Source organism: Telopea speciosissima, chromosome 8 (genome assembly GCF_018873765.1).
Source record: "Telopea speciosissima isolate NSW1024214 ecotype Mountain lineage chromosome 8, Tspe_v1, whole genome shotgun sequence".
NCBI lineage: Eukaryota > Viridiplantae > Streptophyta > Magnoliopsida > Proteales > Proteaceae > Telopea > Telopea speciosissima.
In genome coordinates this window covers 2,686,812-2,710,890 of record NC_057923.1, presented here as the reverse complement: position 1 = coordinate 2,710,890, position 24,079 = coordinate 2,686,812, and the positions used below count along the sequence as shown (strand labels likewise).

The window sequence follows — 24,079 nt, the reverse complement described above, 5'->3', positions numbered from 1 at the left end:
CCTTACTAGAATGCAGTTGATATTATTATTTCTTATTAAAACAGTATTATAGAGAGGTATTTATAATGTTCGAGGAGCCCACAGCCTAGGATCTCAATAACTGTAGAAAACTCAAAGTCCTAAACTGAGAAGAAGTGTGATTGGAAAGGGTTCTAATTAGAAGGATTCCTAATAATAGAAGGTATGTTATGTTGGTTTGGGATGCAAGTCGTGAACAAATAGGGATCTCATCTATTACACCCCCTCAAGTTGAAGACGGAGAGGATCGAAGCTTCAGCTTGTCACGTAGGAAAGCAAAACGAGCGGTGCCCAAACCCTTAGTCATAATGTCAGCAATCTGATCTTTTGTGGAGATAAAACAAACTTGTAGTTCACGGTGCGCGACCTTGTCGCGAACAAAATGAAAATCTATTTCAACATGCTTGGTGCGAGCATGGAATACTGGGTTTGCAGAGAGATATGTCGCACAAATATTGTCACACCAGAGGATCGGGGCCTGAAGAATCGGGATCCCAAGTTCACTAAATAAAGAACGCAGCCAGGTAAGCTCAGCGCAGGCATCAGCCAGTGCCTTGTACTCAGATTCGATGGATGACCTAGCCACTGTCCGTTGCTTTTTGGAGGTCCAAGATATCAAATTAGGCCCCATATAAATTGCATACTCGCCAATAGATTTTCTGTCATCCCCATCACCCGCCCAATCGGCGTCAATGAAGGCCTGTAACTGAAGAGAATCAGACTTAGAAATGAACAATCCAAAATTTTTGGTGTATTTGAGGTAGCATAATATCCGTTTCACCATAGACCAGTGATCACCGCTGGGAGCATGCATAAACTGACACGCCCGGTTCACAGAGAAGGCGACATCAGTGCGGGTAAGAGTAATGTATTGTAGAGCCCCAACAATTGACTTGTATTTGGTGGGATCAGAAAATAAAGCACCCCCTTGAGCAGAGAGTTGAACAATAGTTGCCATCGGGGTAAGAACAGGCTTACAACCAGACATGCCTGCACGTTGGAGGAGATCAGCAATATAATGGGACTGACATAGATATACGCCATCGACAATGTGAATAGCCTCAACGCCAAGGAAGAAACCCAAGCGCCCCAAATCTTTAATGGAGAACTCGGTATCTAGCCGACGAAGAAGAGTAGGGATATGATCAGGATGACTGCTAGTAACGAGAATGTCATCCACGTAGACAAGAACAAACGTAGTGACACCCCCCTTCTGATAAATAAATAATGATGTGTCGGTTTGGGAGGCCCAAAAACCAGAGAGAATGAGAAACTGAGACAATCTATGAAACCAAGCCCTGGGGGCTTGTTTAAGGCCATACAAGGACTTGTGCAGGCGACAAACATAATTTGGATGAGATGAATCTTCAAAGCCCTAGGGCTGGGACATGTAGACCTCCTCATTAAGAAGACCATGAAGAAAAGCATTTTTGATGTCAAGCTGACGAACAAACCAGCCTTTGGAGATGGCAAGAGAGAGAACCGTGCGAATAGTAGTGGGCTTGATGACAGGACTAAACATTTCATCATAATCAATGCCATGTTGTTGAAGATACCCTTTCGCCACAAGACGGGCCTTGTACCGTTCCAGACTGCCATCCGCCTTGCGCTTAATCCTATAAATCCATTTACAACCAACCAAATTCATATTAGTAGTACGAGGAACAAGTGACCACGTCCCATTACGTAGCAGGGCATCAAATTCTTCAGACATGGCAGTCCGCCAATGAGGGTATTTGCTGGCTTGAGTGTAACTAGTGGGTTCGGTTTCGGTGGAAGAGGTGGTAGTGAGAGCTTGAGAGGGGGAGGAAGTGGGTTGGTTGTAGCATAGAGATCAGCAAGGGTACGGGTGTGTTATGGTGGGGAATTGCCAGGGGAGGTGGTGGTGGGTGAGGGGGGTCAAAGTGCTGAATGAGGTGGCGGACAGTGGAAGGAGTAGGGGGCATGGGGGCAGGTGGTGGGGAGGGAGGGGTATGGGGGAAACCTGGTGGGGAGGGTGGATGGGTAAGTGCGGCTGGAGGGGGAGGAGCTACTGTAGGGACAAGTAACCATGGAGATGGGTCAAGTGAAGGAGTAGGGGGTGCGCCTGGTAGAGCTACAAAGGGACAGACAAGCTCATCAAAACGAACATGACAGGCGATATAGAGGCGACCAGTCTGAAGGTGCAGGCAACGGTAACCAGTATGACTAGGACTATAACCAAGAAACACACAAGAAGCAGATCGGGGATCCATTTTATGACGATTATACGAACAAAGATAAGGAAAACATAAACACCCAAAAATTTTTAGAAAATTATAATCAGGAACATGACCAGTAAGAAGCTAAACAGGAGAAACATCACCAAGTACCGATGTGGGCATGCTATTAATTAAATAAATGGCAGTGTCAAATGCATAGTCCCAATAATATTGTGGAACGGAAGCATGGGCAAGAAGAGTAAGCCCAGTTTTAGTAATATGACGATTACGACGTTCAACGGAACCTTGCTGCTCATGAGTGTGAGGGTAGGAGAGACGGTGCTGAATGCCAAGAGAGGAGAAAAATGTTGCGAGAGGTTGATACTCACCACCCCAATCAGTTTGAACAAATAATATTTTCTTATTAAATTGACGCTCAACAAGACCTTGAAATTTCTTGAAAATAGAGAACACATTGGATTTGAGTTTAAGAGGCTAAAACCAAATAAATTTACTAAAATCATCCACAACAATTACGTAATAACGATATCCAGTAGAAGATAAAGTGGGGGAGGGAACCCAAACATCACTAAAAATCAAGTCTAATGGAGAAGAACTACGAGTGGCAGTTTCGCGAAGAGGTAGACGACACGATTTTCCCATCTGGCAGGCAGGACATAACTGTGGAGACTTGGAAAGACTTTCACCATGTAGCATAAGACATAGGACACAATCATGAGGGTGACCAAGGTGATGATGCCAACGAGTATAAGATGACTGAGCAGCAAAATTGATAGAGGGAGACAGTGAAGGACCTAACGGCAAAGAGTAGAGACCATTGTTACTCATTCCCGAAAGAAGAATGCTGTTGGACGTCGAATCCTTGACAAAAAAATGAGAAGCATGAAATTCAAAAAAGACATTATTATCAGTGGCAAATTTCTGAACAGAAAGTAAAGAATTAGTTAAGAGGGGAACATGCAATACATTGGATAACTTAAGAGAACGGGAAGGAGTAGATACAGAAGAAAGTCCAACATGAGAAATAGGAAGAGAATTACCATTGCCGACCATGAGAGAGTTAGTACCTGTATATGGTTCATAACTGGAGAATGCTTGTGAAGATCAGGTGTGAAATGATGAGACGCTCCCGTATCAGGTATCCAATTGGTTATTGGGACGGGTGAATAGGTGGGTGATGGGGAAGGGTGTGCCGGATAAGATGGGAAGGGAGAGTGTGGAGTGTTCGGGTGACTAGGGAGGTTGGTTGGCATGGAGTAATAAGCAGTAGGGGGGAAGGGAGGACGCTGATTTGGAGATGGAGAAGGTGGTGCGGGGGTAGGGAGAAGGGGTTGGCTGGATGGGTGTCCGATACCCTGCTGGCGATAGAAACATGTAGCTACTTGATGATTCGTACGACGGTAGATGGTACACGGGTTGTGTGCAAAAGCATTGGAGCGACCGAAGCCGCTAGGTCCAGTAGGAGCACCGCAGCCACCCCCACCACCACGGTCACGTCCTCGAGGAAAGGAGGTGCCATGGCTGGAGTAGTTGGAGGAGGCACCACGGCCTTGTTGCTAAGCAATATTGGCGTTGGCATTAATAGAAGGATCAACGATGACCTGACGGGATGCCAAGAGATACTCATGACTGAGAAGTAAGCTGTGAAGTTCCGTGTATGGAACCGGGGTAGTTCACGCCATTAAAGTAGGGACGATCGCCTGAAAGTCATCACGAAGAGAGCGAAAAATATGAATATTAAAATCTTCTTGGGGAAGGGGTTTACCCGCTGTCGTAAGTTCATCGGAAAGAGCCTTGGCTCGCTGTAGAAATTTTGTAATGGATTCATCAGGTTTGTGTTGGAGATTCTGTAGAGCGACATTAAGAGATAAAAGGCGCGGTGTAGAGGAGGAGCTGAAACCAACGTGAAGAGCATCCCAGAGATCCTTACTAGTTTCTTTTCCAACGGCAAGAGGCAAAGCCTCATCCGAGAGAGATGAGATCAGCAAACTCATAATAGCGGAATCCTGCTCATCCCATGCTTCAGCGGCAGTAGCTTCTGTTGGCCTGAGTTTGGTGCCGTTAACATAACCGAAGTAGCACTGACCTTTAAGATAAGGAGTAACCTGAGTTTTCCAGTACACATAATTTTTAGAAGATAGCTTGATGGAGAGAATGTGATGAGAACCAGGGAGCCCGGAGTGAGGAGGAGACACCATTGACAGAAGAAGTCACTACTCGTTGGAGTAGAAAAAATAAATAAATAAATAAAAAGACAAAAGAGGGAGAAAACGACTATGAGTGCTTAATGGAGCTTCGTGCTCTTGATACCATATTAAACTAGAATGCAGTTGATATTATTATTTCATATTAAAACAGTATTACAGAGAGGTATTTATAATGTTAGAGGAGCCCACAGCCTAGGATCTCAATACCTATAGAAAACTCAAAGTCCTAAACTGAGAAGAAGTGTGATTGGAAAGGGTTCTAATTAGAAGGATTCCTAATAATAGAAGGTATGTAATGTTGGATTGGGATGCAAGTCGTGAACAAATAGGGATCTCGTCTATTACTTCAACACCCAAAGATGAAGAAAGATAAAACGATGCAGATTCAAAGAAAATGATCCGCTCGAAGCGAATCTAATAAGTGAGAACTTTCCAGACATAGCTCCAAGAGTCAACTCCGGCAGTGAACATAGACTACTGTGCTTTGTAACTCTAAAACCCTAACCGGTAAACAACAAAAGGGGAGGTAGACGACGGTTCAACAAATTGGGGAAAACTCGGTAAAGACATACTTGCAATTTCTAGTGTGCAAGTTCAAAGTGATTGGGAAAAATTGCCGGAGGAGGGTCAATATGAGTAGGAGTGTCAATGGGTCGGGTTGGGCCGGGCCTGCCTAAACTCTGACCCGACCCTGGCAGGGTCGGGTTGGCTCTGATTGAGCCTGTCTTGACCCTGACCCTGACCCTGACTTTATTTTTAAAAATTTTGGGGTTTTTAGTGCGGAGAGAGTATAAAAACAATTCCTCAACTATGCATCTGTCACTAAAACCATCACTAGATTCTCATGAAACTATAGGTAAATCTAAAAATTGCACCCACAATTGATCCACTTATTAATTAAGGAGAGTGGCATCTCTGAGCGACCTTAACAGAAATCCACCATTATTGCTTCATAAAACAAATTGAGAATAACAGAATTGACAACAATAATCTATTGTTTTGGGGCCATAATCTACAATAATTTAATCTCATATACACCTGTATATCAAAACAGAATTACAATAGCCAATCATGACCTACGGCCATAGATAAACCATGGATACAGCTACAGTGTGGTAAATAATACTAATCCCAATAAGATAGATAAACCACAGGTACAGCTACAGCATGGTAAATATTTCTCAGCCCAAGAATGAGTGTTTGAAGCCTGTTCTTGAAGAAAATAGAAACAGAAAATACCGACAAAAGGTAAGGATATGCACCCACCAATCCATTGGCAAGATAACACCAGCAAACTTTTGCCTCAGGCCTGATTTAACGCTTGCCACCATGATGTCTAGGGCCAGATCTTGGACCAGGATACTGAGCAAACTGCATCTATAGGAAGGATGGGTATTGGGACTCGTGTGGGGAAGAAATGACTAAAGGAGGGTTTTGAAGGAAGAACGATAGATGCTCGCAGTTGAGGCTAGGGCTTAGGAGCTTCCAAAGTTCCAGTGACCTTCTCCTCCAAACGAGAACGATACACGCAGGTAAGGCTAGGACTCAGTATCTTCCAGTGACCTCCTCCAAACGAGAACGATACAAGCAGGTGAAGCTAGGCTCATAATCTTTCGGCGACCTTCTCCTCCGAACGAGAACGATACATGCAGTCACAAACATGAGGCTAGGGCTCAGGATCTTCGATCTTCTCCTCCAAACGAGCACGATAGATGAGGCTAATCCAAACACTTGGGTGGGAGAAAAAACGAAATGTTGGGACTTAAGAAATTAGGGTTTCTCGTTTTCTAAAGCAACAACTTAAATCCTACGGTCCTAACGAAAACAAAAAAAAATAACCTTAAATCCTACGATACAAAATAGACACCCAAAAGCCCAACCTATATTGTATATAATTATAATTAGTACAAGGTCGGGTCGGGCCGGGCCGGGCCGGGCTAAGACCGGGGCTTAAACCCTAACCCGACCCGACCCGACCCTGCCAGGGCTAGGGTATTTCTAAACCCAAACCCGCCCTTCGGGTTGAAAAATCAAGGTCGGGTCTGGGCCAGGCTCAGGGCGGGTTCGGGCTAGCTGGGCTTTTTTGACAGGCCTAAATATGAGCACGCGCACCACAAGGTGATCTCTAGTGTGCAATTTCTAGTGTGCTTTCATGGGGTTTGAGGCGTTGAGGCGATCATTTCGCTCTCCTCTATTTCTCTGTGGGTCTGGTGCTACACTCTCTCATTAGAAAATATTTTTTTATAATAAAATAATTTTTAAATTTCATCATAAGCTTTTAATTGGTTACTTGTAATTACGTAAATCAATGGTTGAAATCATACAGACTAACATTCGGGTTTGGAATGTGTCTGAAGAACTGTAGCAAATACTCAAGGATCCTCTCCTCTCAGGTCACATGTTTTTTGGAAGTCTTTTTATATTTTTGATCAAGTGAACTTATTTTCCCAAACAATTTCATTTTTAATGATGGGATGATAGGGTAGTTTCGTTATTTAACAAGTTTACTATAAAAGCAAGCAAGCTTCAAAGGGGAGGGCGGTTTCTATTAATGGCTTTGTAAATAATATTTTATCTTTACTTTCCTTGTTATTAGACAGGGAGGAGGATGGAGTGGGAATGTTGTGGGATTGGGTACCACAGTGTAGTGGGTTGGAGAATAGGGGTGGGATTTATACTTTTCTCATGATTATTAACCAAAGTCCTTTGTTTTTGTGGGACTTTGAATATTATAGGGGTGCGATTTTCAAAAGCAGACAAAGCATTTAATGTTGTTCCCTTAGCTTCTGTAATTCACCACCCCAAGATAAACAAACAAGGTAAATGTGGGATTTGAAGTATCATATCAACACTTTCCCACCCCAATTCTCCTACCCCACCTAAGTCTCCGTCAAACAGACAGGGTATTAATGTTTCAATTTTTATTTTATCATAAAAAAAAAAAACGCATTCAAAGGTAGGGCATTTCCCACTCAATGATTACAATACATGTAAGGTTGATTTTGTTCTACACTTATTTTTCTTGTAAACCAACATGTTTTGTAATTATTGTTTTAATCTAATAGATCTAGGAAATTGTCCCTAGTTTGGTTGAAAACTTTGTTTTGCCATATGGCTAATTATATTTAAGCCGAATCTTGACATGCAAGCATGGGATTTGGGTTCCACTTGTAAAATGATCAAAACCCCCTTTGTTTTGCTAGGCTGGACCCTACAACTCCCACCACAACCAAAGGAGAGCCAAATTGGTAATAGTGATAGAAGGCTACCTGTGGCCTCTGTAAAGCATTCTTTCTTTGTGGTCAGCTTCATTTACATACGGTTCCATAATTCCTCCTCCTCTACCCTCCATCATTTGGCAACAACGCAATTAAGACCACCATGTATACCATGTGAAGGTATGTGAAGAAGGGTAGTCTTAATGCATAGAAATTCTATTTGAGAGGAGCCAAACTGGTAAGAGCTTTAACTGGTTGTGGCAAGGTTTCGGGATTGAATTCCATCTTCACTGGAGAAGGGAATTAAGAGATGAAGATGCAAAATATAGTGTTATCTTTCCTGGAAACCTTTTGGTACCAAACTTTGCCTGTGAGCTGAATCATGAATCCATGATAACATATGGCAAATGTTTCAAACCTGTGGTGTTAAGTCCTTTTGATCTACGATGGTCATGTATAGATAATGGGAGAAGGTTCCCCCACGCTCCTAGTGTGAGGAGGAATATATACGTCACGTCAATTGATGTTCTAAAATGATATCATCTATATGGAGTCCATATTTTCAAAATAAAGTGTAAGAAAATAAAAAAAAAAAATCGTGGGAGAAAACTACACACTGACGTCGTGGCAATCTTTTTTCCCATAGACAATTATTATCAACAATTTATACCAATTGACTCATTAACCGGTAAAGGGGAGATGCAGAGGGGATATTTTATCAAGTGTTAAAGGGTAAAAAGGACTTTACAGTGGTTAGGAGATGTGCAGAATCAGTATGGATACACCAAAGTTCGCACTTGGCAGTCGAAGTGCAATTTTCTATAATCATCAGATTAGCATGAGCATTTTGGCATTCGGCAGGCTATCCACTAGCTAGTAATCTCCTTGTTACGATACAACGAGGGATCATATTATATCATACGAGAGAGGAATCAGGGTTCAAATTTTATGGATGAGTATACCTCAAAGTACCTTACATGTGTAAAATTTTAGTCAAATCTAAATTTTACAGTGACCAAATGCAGGTTTTGAAAAACTCAAGACTATGAGCGGGCATAGTAATTGCTAGAATAATAGTTGCAGGCGTGTGTAAAAATGAAGAATCCGCTTAGAGATTCTTTCCAAGTTGCCCGCTAAGAGGAACTTGTAGGTCTGTACACGTGAGCTTCCCCACCCCCACCCCCACCCCCACCCCCACCACCACCAATTTGGATTCTCTACTGCCGAGCTGTCCGGCAGGACCGTGCTGCATAGACACAGCAAGGTGGGAAATGATGATTACCTTACCCCTGCCCGAGCGCCTTGCCCGAATAGGGGTAAGGCAGTCATTTCCTACCTTGCTGCTACTGCATAGCACGGTCCTGTCAGGCAAATCCCACCCCCTTCTCCCCCTCACCTTCCCCAACCGTTCTTTGGAGCCCTTTTTTTTTTATTGAAATAAAAATATATGTTGGGCAATTGGAGCATTTTGAAGTTGTGTTGTCATTTTTGGAAACATTTCTAGACATTTTGATGATACGGTAATGGTTTTTGGTGAGTTGGAAGAGTTGAACTGGTCAAACAGGCTTCTACACAGCGTCAAGGGCAATTTGATCATTTGGCAGGGTTATAGTGACATCCAAACATGGAGGATGTATATTGACAGTATTTTGGGTCCCTAAAAGTGTTTGGCAAAGACTCAAAGCAGCAGGTGAAGGTCTTGTACATCAAAAGCTGCGATTTCATAGGATTGCACAATGGGGTCCACTTTAAAGCTATTTTTGGAAGCCTTAATGGCTGAACTGGGAGAAAAATCTTCATGATAAATGAAGTTCGTCGAGTCATGGTTCCAACGCAACTAGTTTCGCATCATTTCAGTGTCAGACGAGAAAGTTATAGTTGTTTCCATGTTGATGCGCAAAAACAGAGCAAATCTGGAATAGACAAAAAAAATTATACTTAGCCAAATTTTTTTGGTCTTTTTTTTTTAAGTGCTACTGGAGATAGAGGTTTCTCATTGTTTTGTTAAAGTTCCAGATTCACCACAAACATCGGATCGGCATCTAGTGCAAGATTCCTCTTGGATTGATGCAAGATTCTTTTTAAAAGAGAAGGGAGAGAAAAAGGAAATAAGGGATTTGGTAGTGGAGTGTGACATCAGCATGACATCACCTCCTATTTTTAACATTGATAGGTTTGTGAATTTCTTTGATATGTGTCCTCGTTACGCATGGTTTCGTCATGAAGAATCTAGTTATTTACGATTCTGCCACTGGTTACCCGTTTTGGAGCATCCAACTTTGGAAAACCATATCTTGGTCATCTGAAGTCCAAATGGGACAAAAAAAATTTTGAAATTGGGTGATTTTTCGAGAGGAATCCATTGGAATGAGTTGCAGAACCGTTTGAGCACAGAAAATCGACGGCATCACTGGTTTATGCTCGATGTCTCCGTATTGAAGATGATTTGAGCAGTGGAGCGTACACAGACTTGATTTCTATGCGTCAAAGGCTTCATGATTGTTGGATTACTCTACAAGAGGTAATCTTCGATTGTAAATCCCCATTGTGAGTTTCTAGGTTGCATGTTTAGTTGAAAAAAAACTAGTTTGATTGTAAGCCAATATTGGCCATTGTATTGGGGGATTTAGTTATGTTATTTGCAATTAATTATTGTAACTCTGTCAAGTGGGGGCTTGCACAGAGATTGGGATAGTTGCCCTCGTTTGTGTGGTTGCACAAACTGAAGCAGGGATTGGGAGTTCCTGGGTGGTTGTAGCCATCAAAATTTGAGTAGTGTATTGAGGGAATACGAAACCCTATACGAGTATTCCTCCGTGGACGTAGGCATTCTGGCCGAACCACGTATATCTGGTGTTCTGTCTTGCATTTATTTTTAAACATATATTTGAAGTGTGTGTTGTGCAGAGTGGAGGGACACTGTCTGGTAGACCCAACCACGTTGTGGTGTATGGTGAACGTGTCTGTGTGTGATTGTTAATTACAGGACTGCCCCGGCCAATTTTGAATTGTGATTGAGAAAACTTCTCCAGTACGATAACTGTTAGAGATTGGAAGAAAGTTTTTGGTGACCCTAATTCACCCCCCCTCTCAATGTCAACCTGAGTTTATCAATATATTAACTAGAGAAATATAGAGGTATCTAGAGTGTCCTTGAACCAAAAAATTTGATGACTTGGATTGCTTTTCGAGCAAACCTTGTCATCAAAAAAAAAAACACACAATAATTGTCAGGAAGTGTCCAGAAATCAATCTCATCCTGTACAAAAGTATTAAGTTCAATCAAATTAGGCAGGATGTCCCATGGCCAGACTTTCTGGGAGGGTTGTGGAACATATTGAAGTATTTCCTTGTTTGAAACCCGGACTTTCTTTATCGTTAGACCTAATCTGGATGCTTGTTTGATACTAGACACAATCGATATCACCTTCAGCTCCAAAGCATGATACACAGTTCGAAAACCTGCAACTGCCAAAACGAAATGTTTCTGTGAAAAAATGCAAAAAGCCCCAGCTGATGAGTCTATGCCTCGTTTAAAGATTCCTGAGCATATTAAAACAGGAAAATTAAGATAAGGGTTCTTTGGAGCCTTGGGAGTACACTCTGCTGGTCCGAACTCTGGACTCCGGTTTTTGTAGGTAGCAGCCAACCAAAGGAACATAATCAAGAATCTTAGGCTGTGTTTGTTATGTATTCTCTAGATTCTGAAAACCAATTCACCTCTATTTTCTTGCTTCATAATTCTGACAATGGATACCAATCACAACCTAAGTAACTACTTCAGTTCAGTTCATGTTTGGCACTCTGGCCATTGTCCACATTACTTTGTTATTCTGAAATCTGAATTTTTGGCCTTGGCCCTGGCCCTCTTTGAATATTCGTGACTAAATTCACAAATGAAATAAAAAAAAATTGTCATTTTTTGAATTTTCAACTAATACCAGAAATGTATAGGGCGACCCAATACCAATACCTAAAGCCACGGTTACCCTTATCGTTTATAATTCATTCCACTTTCCTTCTACTCCTCAAAGAACAGCATTGGAGTTTCTACAGAGACAATGATCCCTCAATCAAACTTTCCAATGATAAATTGGGCCCCAAATTTACCATCTTTCTCTTGACATAAAATCATATGACTTGCATAAAGTACAATTAAGAAACGAGATAAATTATAGATGTCATTAGCATTTATAAAGTCCAGACAAAATCTGGTGCATCCATCCTGGGTCCATCCAAGGTTCGATAAACATACATCTTCTCCACCTTCTGACTCTCATTGAGGCTATGTTCCAACTGATTGTGTTCATTTATGATCTCTACATTGAGTCTTGGCATCTTCTTCCCAAGAATCTTGCAGCCACCAAGTGTAACATCGCAGGACGACATCCAAAGGGATCGCATTGTTTCATACTTCCCTACGTCCGTTAGAAGTGCAACATCACCGAAGGGGCTATCCCGTATCTCCAGCTTCTTGAGATTTTTGCACCCATTTAGAACATACAGCATTCCCTTATCACTGTCCCCAGCAAATGCAATTGAAAGCATCTCTAATCGCTCAGCATACATTCCGATGTAAAGAAAAACCTGATCCGTAAGAAGGCCAGAAAGTGACAACCGCCTAAGGCCCTTGCATGACTGAACAATCGCCCCAAATCCTTCATCCAGCGGCTCCAGAGTCGAATGATCAGGTTTCTTTGGGTCAAGGATGCACAATCTGAAGCGGGTGAAATTGGGGCAGTTTTTCGCTACTGTAATGAGGGCTGCATTTGTCATCTGGAGGCAAAAATATAGCAAAGATTGAAGCTTTGGACAACCCATAGATATGGCAACGAGGCCTTCTTCGGTTACAGCTTCATTTCCCCCACCATAGGGATCAAATGGGAACACCCTAAGTTCCTGCAGTTCTTTACAAGTAGAAGCTACAACTTTTAGCCCTTTGTCTCCAATACAATCCAATATCTGCAGGTATGACCAAAACTTAGATTACCACAATATACAGAAAAACAAGGTGGAATTTCAGAAAACAAGTGTTAAGATATCTAACCCATAAGCGCTGAAGTTTCCGGCACTGGTGAATCAAATTGATGAGTACACTACCCTTAATACCCGGTGCAAAGCTCAAGTTCAAGGATGTCAAGTTCAAGCAAATGGGGTAAATTGCAGGCAGGCAGCGAGGAGCAACCTCCAAGAACCCAGACAAGCTCCTAATTGATTTACAATTGAGAACAGCATTCATAAGATTCACGTAGTGCTCTGCATAAGGCTCATGAACGTAAGACCCTGTGCCTAAGTCCACCAGTTGAGGTGCCTGCAAGAGGATTGTGTAGAGAGTTCTAAATGGTACTGTCCGGTTTAACTTCAGACTCTTGAGGTTTGGACTTCTAGCAACAAGCCTCTCAAGAGCACCCAAATTCACTTCTCCTTTGAGACATGAAAAATTCAGTGATACCAGTGATGTGCAGCTATCGGGGAAACAGCTCAACCACTGTCCCTTGCGATCCTCAACTTCAATTTCTTGTAAATCCAGTTCCCTAAGAACCCTACATGTTTGAAAAGAAAACAACAAGATCTCAGTGCACCTCTCTCCGATATCGACATATAAGGAGCAAACACAAGAAAAATGTTCATCATCAGCAAAGAGTAAGGTAAATTTTCGTAGTTCACAGTGAAAATATCCTCCAAGGTTGAACGTCATGGCACTAAATATTAGCACAAGAAGATAAAAAACAAGCAGAAATTAGTATAAAATATCTCCTTTTCTTCTTCTTTTCTGTGTGTTGTAGAAAACAGAACCTTGAACGATGCAGAAAGAAATGGAAACCACAAACAAACAATCACACAATGCAAAGAATTACGTAGTTCGGCAAGATTACCTACGTCTACAGTGAGATGAGATCTGCTCCACTATCAATGGAGAATAGGGTTACAGATGCTCGTCCTCACATCTCTCTCTGATTGATTACAGTGAAAGATCCCTCGTTACAAATTAATAGCGAAACCCTATACAGGTAGTTTACAGGGATGCAAGCGACTGAATACAAGACATCGTACCCGAAACGTATGTATGAAAGGGGGAGGGGTCAAGTTCGATCAGCAGGCATAAGACATCCAAGGAAAACGCTAGTGCAACCAATCAGCCAAAAGCCGTGTGTGTGTGTGTGTGGAAGGGGGAGGGGTCAGGTTCGGTAAGCAGCCATAAGACATCCAAGGGTACACTAGTGCAACAAACCAGCCAAAAGCCTGAAGTCCCAACAGCATGCGAATGCTCCAAACTATAAATCAATATGGGTTTGAGGACAATAAGCGATAAACTAATTTTCAAATTAGATGGCTAAAATTATTAGATGATCATCACATCAGGGCTACACCTTTACAGAATTCATGCATCATTCCAAGATTTGATTATCATTTGCGAGGTAGAAATCAAGGAACAGGTCAAATTGAATACTATAAAGAAGCCGTAATGAAAAGAAAATCCAAGATCAAAAGATAACAGTTACTACAAGATCGCTGGAAAAGGAAAAAAATAAAGTGATAAATGATGTTACCTACAATTTGCAGCTATGGCTGCGAGGCCGTCTGTAGTAAATCCTTCACAGCTAACCAGAACCAGAGACTTAAAGTTCGGAAAGGAACGAGAGAGCAGCTCAAGGCTCTCATCGGAGACCACCATCCTTTTAAGCCTGAGTTCTTCAAGCCCCGGATAGCTCTTAGCCATTGCCTCGATCCATGGATGGACGAAACCACCCCAATCATGAGGAACCAGATTGAAATCGGCAAAATGCGGCTTCCCTTTCAACGTAAGAGCCTTAATCCTGGGAAACCTCGCAATTACTCTCTCTGGACTAATGGTATAACAATTCCCTATAAAAACCCTCTGTCTGCTCCATCTCTCCACCCTATACCAAGACTTGCAGACAAGAGACACCGCATTCCGGTCACGGTGTGACGTGAGGAAGTCAAACACATGTTCTACAACCTCTTCAGGGAAATAAGTCATCCTTTAACACCCAAAGAAGAAGAAAGAAAAACTTTCCAGACGTATCTCCAAGAGTCAGCTACTACAGAGGACATAGACTACTGAGCTTCGTAAACCTAAAAACCTAACAGATAAATAAGAAAAAGAGAGGAAGACTAAAGGTTCAATTGCTGGAGACTGGAACCTCCTAAGCCTTCAACAAGCACATTTACAATATAAAAAGAATTAGATCTTGAAGAGAACTGGAACCTCCCAAGCCTCGATTCAACGAGCTTTTATACAAAAGAAATTAGATCTTGAAAAGAAAATCATGCAATCTAGCGACAGCTCCGCCTAGATCTGACAAAAAAACGACCAAGAAGAAAACAAGATTTACAGAGTACGAAATTTCTTCTAATCCCCTCCGTAGATTAGATTAGATCTACACAGTACACACAGAAAAGGGAAATGAAAGCAAAACCTCCGTGGAAAAAAATTAGTGGGGGATAGGATTGGGGAAATGAGATCTTCCTTTTTCAAGTGATCACCCATGAATCAAAAAGTGATGATTACGGTGATGACAAACCCTCAGCAAGTGATGAAATTCATAGATCAGATTCTAAGCCTTGAAAATTTCCATTAAAAGAGAAAAGAACAAAAAAAAAAACAAAAACAAAAAATCAGATCTTAATCCAAGCTTATCTCTCTCCCCAAAGAAGAAATTTACAAAATTAAGGGAAGGGAAGGGAAGGGAAGGAACCCTCCCTGATCAAGGAAAGAAGCCCCTCTCAATCTCAATCTCAATCTCAATCTCAATCTCTCACTACAGTCAGTAAGTAGTACAACTAGACTGGACTGAGTTACTGACTCATTCTTATCTTGTTTTTTTTCTTCTCTTTTTTCATACTCGATCTCTTCGAGGAGTATCTAAACACTCTAGTGTTAAAAGCCAACTCGGATTAAAGTGAAGATTCCAACCACATTTACTAACCATGGTTAGGTCAACCAGACCCTAGATCGGACGGGTGGAAATCACGTATGTGGGACTGGTTGGGGAATCTTCACCGTTGAATGTTGAGCCATGGGTATATGACCCAGCAAGCAGTTTTTTTTTTTTGGTAAAAGACTCATCATGCAGATGTCCTTATTATCTGTGGGTCAAAACGAATTCTGACTCGATTTGTATTTTGGGATAATTTTTTAGATCCAGGGAAAAGTTTTCATACACCATCGTGTAAACATGAAAATTATCAAGATAAGTAAGTTTTAAATTTATTTTACATACATTATTTATCATTTTGAGAAGAGACATAATTTTTTCTATCTATTTTTTATTTTATTTTTATTTATTTTGATTGAATTTCCTTCCACCAATTCCCGTAGGGGGAGAAAATAGGAATAAATAATATATTTTAAAACATACAAAAACCCTAAGACGATGGGTTAACCATCCTCTTTTTTTTCATTATTCTCTTATTTAGGAGATAATAATAGCTTTGATTCCTTTTCATGATAGAACCGTTTTGATTTATACTCTTACAATTAAATAGTATTTTTATCGAATTTCATAAATTTTAAAATAATTAAATGAGAAGAGGGCAATTTTAAAAGTTTTCATTTATTTTATTCTAACCCAGGCCGCAGGTATCTATTCTTGTCCCATATTCTTATCTTTTGTTTGTTTGCTCTCTATTACTGTAGATCTTTCCATCGATTAAACTTGAAGTGTGATGTTCTCTGTTCCGTTATCTGTGTCTTAATCTCTCTGATTGTATCAATTGAAACCGATGGAAACACTCATAAAAGTAGATAATATCTGCCTGGGCAGAAAATTGAAACTATACCAGGAGATCTGCAAATTTCTTTAGCGTACGAATGATATTATTAGATAAGAAATAGCAAATTGAATATCTCCATCACAGCTAACGAATTATGTCCAAATTCTAGAAGTCCACCTTTTGAATGGAAAAGTTTTGTTTCTAAGGGTTCTGTTTTTAGAACGTGGAGAGCAATATTCTAATGTTCCGCTTTTCAATCCTCCTGGTATGGCATGTCTGGTATGTGGTGTTGGTTTATTTCAAATATATCATTTTGTTCCTTCAATCCGCATATCAGAGGTCGATGTAACAAATGTAACGATTTATTTCTATTATTCTTCTTCTTCTTCTTCTTCTTCAAGTTTCTTCTCCCTTTGGGCCATAACTACATGAAATGAATATTGATAAGATTTCAATAACAAAACAAAAGGTGGAACATTTAAAAAATAAAAAATAAAAAACAGAGACAAATCCGTTGATGGAGAATAGAACTTAAAAAAAAAAAAAAACCAAAGCTTACCGCGATGAACTTTGTTGGAGAAGATGCCGTTGGAGTCATGTGGAGATGAGACTCGAGTCCGTGGAGCCCTATTTCAATGTGTTAATTTTGGAATAGAGAAGTTCCTAAATGGAGCTTCTTTGTTTTTTATTTCTCAGCTACATTTTGGTCCCGATTCATTCCCAGGAATAAAAAAATTAACCGGAATTAACAAATAGATTTCTCCTCTTTTTTAGTTCCCAGAAATAAAAAAACAGATTAGTATGGCTATTTTTGCGCTTGTGCTGCTACCAATGATTCACCCTTAACATGCATGCTATTATACTCAAAGGTTTGGGTACCGATACCAGTGCCTATCGGTCACCATTGATATCGATATGGATCGGTTGGTATCAATCTGTATAAGACCAATATCAGGCGCAAATTCAAAAAGCATTCTTTTTTTCTTTTTTTCTGTTGATACTCCCCATTTGTATCGAGTATCAAGGATATCGAAACAATCAATAGTCTATGTCATGTTATGAAAAGTGAAAGGTAAGCTCAAGTACATGGGATTATGAGATCCCAAAGATATCCGGTATAGATAGCTTTGCTATCCTGATGAAGAGAAAATCTCTTCAACTATGGGTTCTAATTCGGATTAGAGAAGGTTTTTTTGACCTAATACAATAGAAGTGGGAGTTAATGATGAATACAACATGAGTGAAGGAAATCTTAATCCTTACCTTTTATTAATTGGTTTCAACTTTCTAAGGATGGAAGAAACCATAAGAGTACCAAGAACCAATTGAATCTAAATCGAGACGATTTGAGTGGAGATTATCTTGAAACTTGCAAGTTAGCGGGTTTTTTTTTCCTCTAAAATGAAAAGAACTTGTGGGAAGAGAATCCTGCGTAGAGGTTAAATTGTTTCTCTGTTGATCATGCATGGACCATTGCATATTACTTTATAAATTAATGGCGTTGGGTATGATTTATAGATTGGTTTATTATCTGTACTCTAAAGGTAGGGGTTAAAGTGTGAGCATATGCGGGACCAAGTTGTTAAAACTTTTTTATTTTTTGGATAAACTGTTGTTAAAACTCACTGGTGTTCCTATGTATGACGACGAAAACTTGCAAAGTCGACCAAGATGTGTCGGCCATTAATCAATATATCAAAAAAAAAGATGTGTCGGCCATTAATCAAAGTTTATGAGGGATTGGCGTACTAATCACAATAAAGCTGAAGTGGTATAATGAATGTGTGCGCAGTGCGCGCGTGTGTGTGTGTGAGAGAGAGAGAGAGAGGAAAGGGGTTTTGATTATAAAATGGGAGAATGTTTCTTGTTCGACACATTTAGCTCCCTGAAATGATCACCCATCCCCTGCCCCAACACACTACCTGGGTGAGGGCCACTCGCCTCCTATTAGATGAAATGGAGGAAATGGAGGGACAGACAAATGAAGACGATAAAAATCCCCCCCCCATCTTCTCTATCTCTATCATCACTAAAGAAATGACCTCTTTACCTCCTATTGTTTGAACTAGGGCTGCAACAGGATTGGATTGAGCCGGGCTTTTAAAAACTGTATCCCAATCCTGAATCCTCATAGTTAGGCCCAGGCCCAGGCCCGGCCCGACCTTGATTCAGGACCTGAAAAATCCAACCCTGACTTGTCCTCAAGGTCGGGCCAGGCTGATCCTATTTGACCCTCATTATGTGGAGGGGAAGGGATAGATATGGGCCAGGGGAGAAAATGATCAATTTTACATAAAATAATATAATAATAAAATATATTAAATCACTTATTATTTTCATATATAATATATTATGTATCAAAATGTATGTGATATTTAAAGTTTATAAAATATATTATATCAATATATATATTTTTTATAGTGTAACTTAAAACAAGGTCAGGCTTAGCCCGAGGCCTCAACCCTGGTCCAACCCAACCTAACCCGCCCTCCGGGCTAGGGGATCTACTCAGGCTGAAGGTAGGTTCGGGCCAACGAGGCCATACTTGCACCCCTAGATTGAACTGATAAGGGGTGCTCAATGGCTCTAGCTTGCCTGCGTAACCTCCATTACCGGGTAGAAAACACCCCCAAAAAATTATGGGCTCCACTTGCATGTGAAATGCAAAGAATGGTGTGTGCATGTATATGAGAGAGAGAGAGCACTATTTAAACAATTAGAATCAAGTCGATCCAAGGCTTGCCCTGGTGGTTCGCTACTCCCTTGGGAGAACTGCGTTAGGCGTTTGATCAGTGGTTCAAGTCTCCTTAGCGACACCTAGTCCACATTTAATTGCTTTCCAAGAAGTGGAGCCTTTGGGTACCATATTTGACCCATTGTGGGTCCCCTCATTGCCTCCTTGTGAGGTCCTGTTGAGGTTGATGGCCGGTGGACCCTTGAATTGCACCCAAAAAAAAAAAAAACAATTAGAATCAACATCGGACCGATCACCTGACTCTTCTTCTTTTTTTTTTGGGGGGGGGGTGTTAACTTTCATATAAATAACTCCAGAACTCCTCTAACCCCCAATCCCCATCATGTGAAGGTATATGAAGAAGGGTTGGTAAGAGTCTCAAGTGGTTGTGGCAAGATCTTGGAATCGAATTCCATCTTCACCAGAGAAGGGAATTAAGAGATGAAGATGTAAAATAGACTACATCTTTCCTGTTAAAGAAAGAAAGGTCCTTTAGAGGGAAAGCGAGAGAAATATATATATATATGCCTAAATTTTTGGAAGAATGTCTGCTTTGTAATGCAGATTAAGCAGTCCTTGGAAAACTTTTGGTACCAAACCTAGCATGCGTGCGGGGAGAATCATGAATTTGGCCAACCTGTGGTCCTAATGTCCTTTTTATCTACAATGATCCTATATAAATAATTCCTAATTAGTCTGTGTTTGATATGTATTCTCCGATAGATTCTGAATCCCGATTCTTCTCTATTTTCTTGCATCAAAATAACATCTAAACTTAAAATCTATTCTAAGAATGCATACCAACCACAACCTTATAAACTATTTCAGTTCAGTACATGCCTGGCGCTTTGGTCATTGCCACTTTACCTTGCTATTGGTTGGCCCTGGGCCTGGCCCTTGTTTGGATGCACTTAGAGAACCAACCTACCAAACACCTAGTCTTATGGACCTGATTTGGCTTATCCTCTCCAGCCTCCACATCCCACTCTTTGGAAAACTGCCTCACCTCAATTATCTATGTTTTTAAGGAAAATTGTATTGTCGACCCATTGTTGTATGGAATTTCCATGAACACCCAATAAAATAACTCCAATGCAGCCTTTTGCATTTCCCTTTCTATTTTTTCATGTGTCAAAACCTTTCAGAGATTTATGGAAATTGCATACTACAGTGGGTTGATGCCAGGGTTCAAAAACACGGAATCAAGATCCGGATCCGGATCGATCCCAGCTAATTCCGAACTGGGTCTGGATCAGTCTAGATCGACCATAGAATAAGTGCTTAGATCCGTAGCCCTAGTTTCCATACAAGGTTCAATTCTGATCCGGATGAGTTCATGCTTACGAAACCCTTATTGTAGCCACCTTACCATACGAAGTCTCGAATTTTTTTCCTCTCAGGTTCGCTGCCCGGTCCGGTTGTCCGGTTCCTCTCATAGGGGGTAAAAATGATGACTTAACCTCACTCGGACAGAGGGGGTTAGGTCGTCATTCCCCCCCCCTATGAGAGGAACCGGACAACTGTACCGGGCAGGGAACCTGAGAGGATAATGAAAGTCTCAAGTCTAAAAGAAAATTGCAAGTCATTGAGAGAATTTTCTATTTCAGGCAGAACAGTGACAACAATTGAGATTGATTCACAAGTAAAGGGCTTCAGACCACAAATCCTAAGCCAACATTTCCATAGTAAGGAGGAACACATGCACACACGCACAGGGAGACACAAACACAGAGGCAAAAAACCTATAATGTAAAGAAATTGCATAGTACAACCAGATCACAAAACCACTTTTCTCCATGAAGTTTGCCAATCTAGACAATCATGGAGGGTATAACATATTCTGCAAGAATACCAGGCTCCACCATAACTCCAAAGGACCATCAATCAAGGACATAAACAGATGCTCAAGTGAGCATGACAGGGTATTTGTAAACTTGAGCACCAATAGGCTAGATCTATGCTACACAAGCCCTTACTCTGACGTTTCCTTTTTAAGATGGAAGATGAAGATCAATGTCTCACCACAGATATGACACCAGGAAATACAAGCACTGGTAATTGCTGGATGTGAACACACTCCCCAGCCATGGATGTGAGCCAATAACAAGACGATGTCAAAGGCAAATAAATCCTAATTGTAGGAAGCTCTGGTCGGTAGATAGTTGGGCTACCGGAAAGTGAACAATGGAGGTAACGAACCTGATTACACATGCAATATTTCTTTCTGCACTGTGAATATCACTCCTTGGACGGCTAGATTAAGCGACTCAACAGACAAATTAGATAATTAGGGGCTGGTAAACCTATTATGTATGTACTCCCAAATGCTATGGCGTACTTTAACTCTTCCGTGCTATAAATCTATAATATATTCTTCATGTACAGCTTCTTGGGTAGATATAAAGAGAGTAACTTTATCTTTAGAACATAGGTAGACAATAGTGTGTTCTAGTCTCGGAGTGACTTTGTGGTTCACAGCAGACTTTAGCAAAAATTCCTAGAATATTAACCACAGCAACAACTGTAACAATGGAGAGTCAATCTTATCTCCTTCCATTTGAGTTTGAAATGGTAGCTATGGCTTAATATGATAAATCATTAGGCTTCAGAAGGATCCTCTCACAGTACTTGGTGGGAAAGATATTGACAAATACAGTAGTAAACATAGGGAAAACAAATGATTATGAGGAATTTTTTTTATTTTTTTTTTCTAATAATGATCAATAGAGTAAACAATGAGAATTTCATTTCTCTTTTTAAGATGCATATAACCGAGAAACATTTGTTTTCTTCCTAACAAGCTTGTCAAAACTAATAAAGCTTTTTCCTACACAGATATATAAATATGTATAAACCAAAACCTAGTATGCAGTACAGTGTCAAGGAACCTAACCGTCTTATTAGAAATAGTGAATAAAAGATCAATCATTCTGTGGGTTGAGAGAGTATCTACTACTAATGGCAATGGGTGGAAAACTTTATGGTGCTTTCAGATAAGCACCGATGATTCCTGCAATTATCCAGAGTCCTCATCTACAAGAAATTTCAAGGCAAATAAACTGTCCCAACTTCCAAGAACATCAATTTGGGTCATAGAATATGCAAGACTAACATTTCTTGATATTTTACCTTTAAATCTTTTAGCATTTCATAGCCGCAGGCTAGGAAGTTTAGAAAGAGAGTAAAAACTTGAGAACAGTTCATCCCGGATCCAGGGTGAAGGTCTAATTGGTGCAGTTATGAGGATCAATCCCTAAAAGTCACTAATATGCCTGTGGTCAAAAGGACCAAAGAGAGGCTATGGAAGGTTATTGATTCGCTCCAGTCAAATGGGGAAGCTTAAAGCACTTAATTCAATAAAAGTAATTTGGAAAGGATCAAAGCTAACTCACTAATAAGATGATCTGCCAAAGTACATCTAGACTTCCAACAACAGTTCCTTTGTTCTTCAGCAATTTGGACAACCGAGGTGAGGAGATCCCCCTTCTAAAAAAAATTCAATAGCCTACTTCAGGCAGCAGGACTGCAAGCAATAATTCTACCAAACATGTAACTGAATTGAGCCTCCAAAATGAAATCTTTTAATTTCAATTGCAACCCGTATCATTAAATCACATTTCTAGCTTACAACTTCGAGTTTTCTGTCACTGGCAATTTTCAAAACAATGATCATGTTGCACATCTAGCAGCAGCTCCTCTAGCACTTGTGAGTAGATCGATATATGTGAACTAAAATACTAAAGCACAGCAAAATCCAGTTTTTAAATTATTAAATGGTTCTGGTAATGTCTAAAAATAAAATATGAATGGAGATGAATACTCTGTAGTGTAGATACGGTTTAGAAATCGTCTGATCATTCATCAAAAATCTACCAGAAGCAAACGGAGAAAGAGTATACAAGTAACAACCTTCAAAGTTCAAACCAGACATTCCTCGGTTCTTCTGCTTTAGAAACCTAAGCTAAGCAACACCAATGTTGATGTAAATCCCAACTTGAGGGAGACAAAAATCATTTCCATGACAAGTAAGTAGGGAGTATTATAGAGTGTGATTTGAGGCCAAAAGAAGGGTAGGGGAAGAAGAAGAGATTAAGCACTGTGAAGCAAAGTTCGGTCTCAACTGGTACAAAATAAAGCAAAATCAACCATGTCGCTTAAATTGAGCTATATCATGTATCTAATCATACCACATTGTATTCTGGACAATGAATTAGTAGATTTCAATCTCCAATTTTCCACCAGGACCTCCAAAATCTAAGACAGTTGTGGCTCAGAGTAACTGACCTTCTTGAAATTACACATCACTATCGTCACTATCATCGTCATCGTCACCGCCGAGATCATTCACAATATAAGCACCCGGCTGAGCGACCCGCCTCCGCGTCCTTGAAGGAAGAACGTTTTCTAGATCGACTTCCGCAAGCGGGTCATCGGAAAGATCAGTATCTTCGTCAGAGAGATCTCGCTCATCGGCGGATTCATCGTCACTTCCATTTTCAACTTTCAAATTTTTACCTTTCCCCTTTTCTTCTTCAACCATGATTCCTTTACCCTTAGCATCAATCACAGATTTTCCGTTGGAATGCTCACCATCCTGGTCTACAGCTTCATCGTCTTCGTCGGAGTCGTCACTTTCATCGTCATCTTCATCGTTTTCACCGTCTGCTTCTCCTGACACATCTTTGCAGGATTTCTCTTCAATGAGTGGGGGATCATCACCAGAAACCTCAGATTTTACTTTCTTTCGATCATTATCCTCGTCGAATAATTCAAGATCAGGTTTTCGTTTCAAAGGAGCTTCTTCCAGGGTTTCCTTCTGAGGTTCTTCCATGAACTTATCTCCGACGTGCCGCTTATCCGAGTGAAACTAGGGTTGTGGCGGTACCAGGCATGGTAGGGAAGAAACTTCCGGCAGTGTTTCACTTCGCGCACCGCTTATGTTAGGGCATTGCGTCACAGTGT

The 24,079-nt window shown here is 40.7% G+C and overlaps 2 protein-coding genes across 2 annotated transcripts; both read right to left on the bottom strand.

Moving 5' to 3' along the window:
• Positions 1-11,823: 11,823 nt before the first annotated feature.
• Positions 11,824-14,785, bottom strand: LOC122671109 (protein AUXIN SIGNALING F-BOX 2-like). The gene is made up of 4 exons (XM_043868207.1): positions 14,753-14,785; positions 14,196-14,698; positions 12,692-13,187; positions 11,824-12,606 (listed from the first exon to the last, which is right to left on the bottom strand). The coding sequence occupies exons 2-4, from the start codon at positions 14,645-14,647 to the stop codon at positions 11,836-11,838; spliced, it is 1,719 nt and encodes a 572-aa protein (XP_043724142.1). The 5' UTR covers positions 14,648-14,698; positions 14,753-14,785; the 3' UTR covers positions 11,824-11,835.
• Positions 14,786-23,206: 8,421 nt separating this feature from the next.
• LOC122670392 (nucleolin-like) lies at positions 23,207-24,079 on the bottom strand. The gene has a single exon (XM_043867245.1). The coding sequence runs from the start codon at positions 23,946-23,948 to the stop codon at positions 23,412-23,414; it is 537 nt and encodes a 178-aa protein (XP_043723180.1). The 5' UTR covers positions 23,949-24,079; the 3' UTR covers positions 23,207-23,411.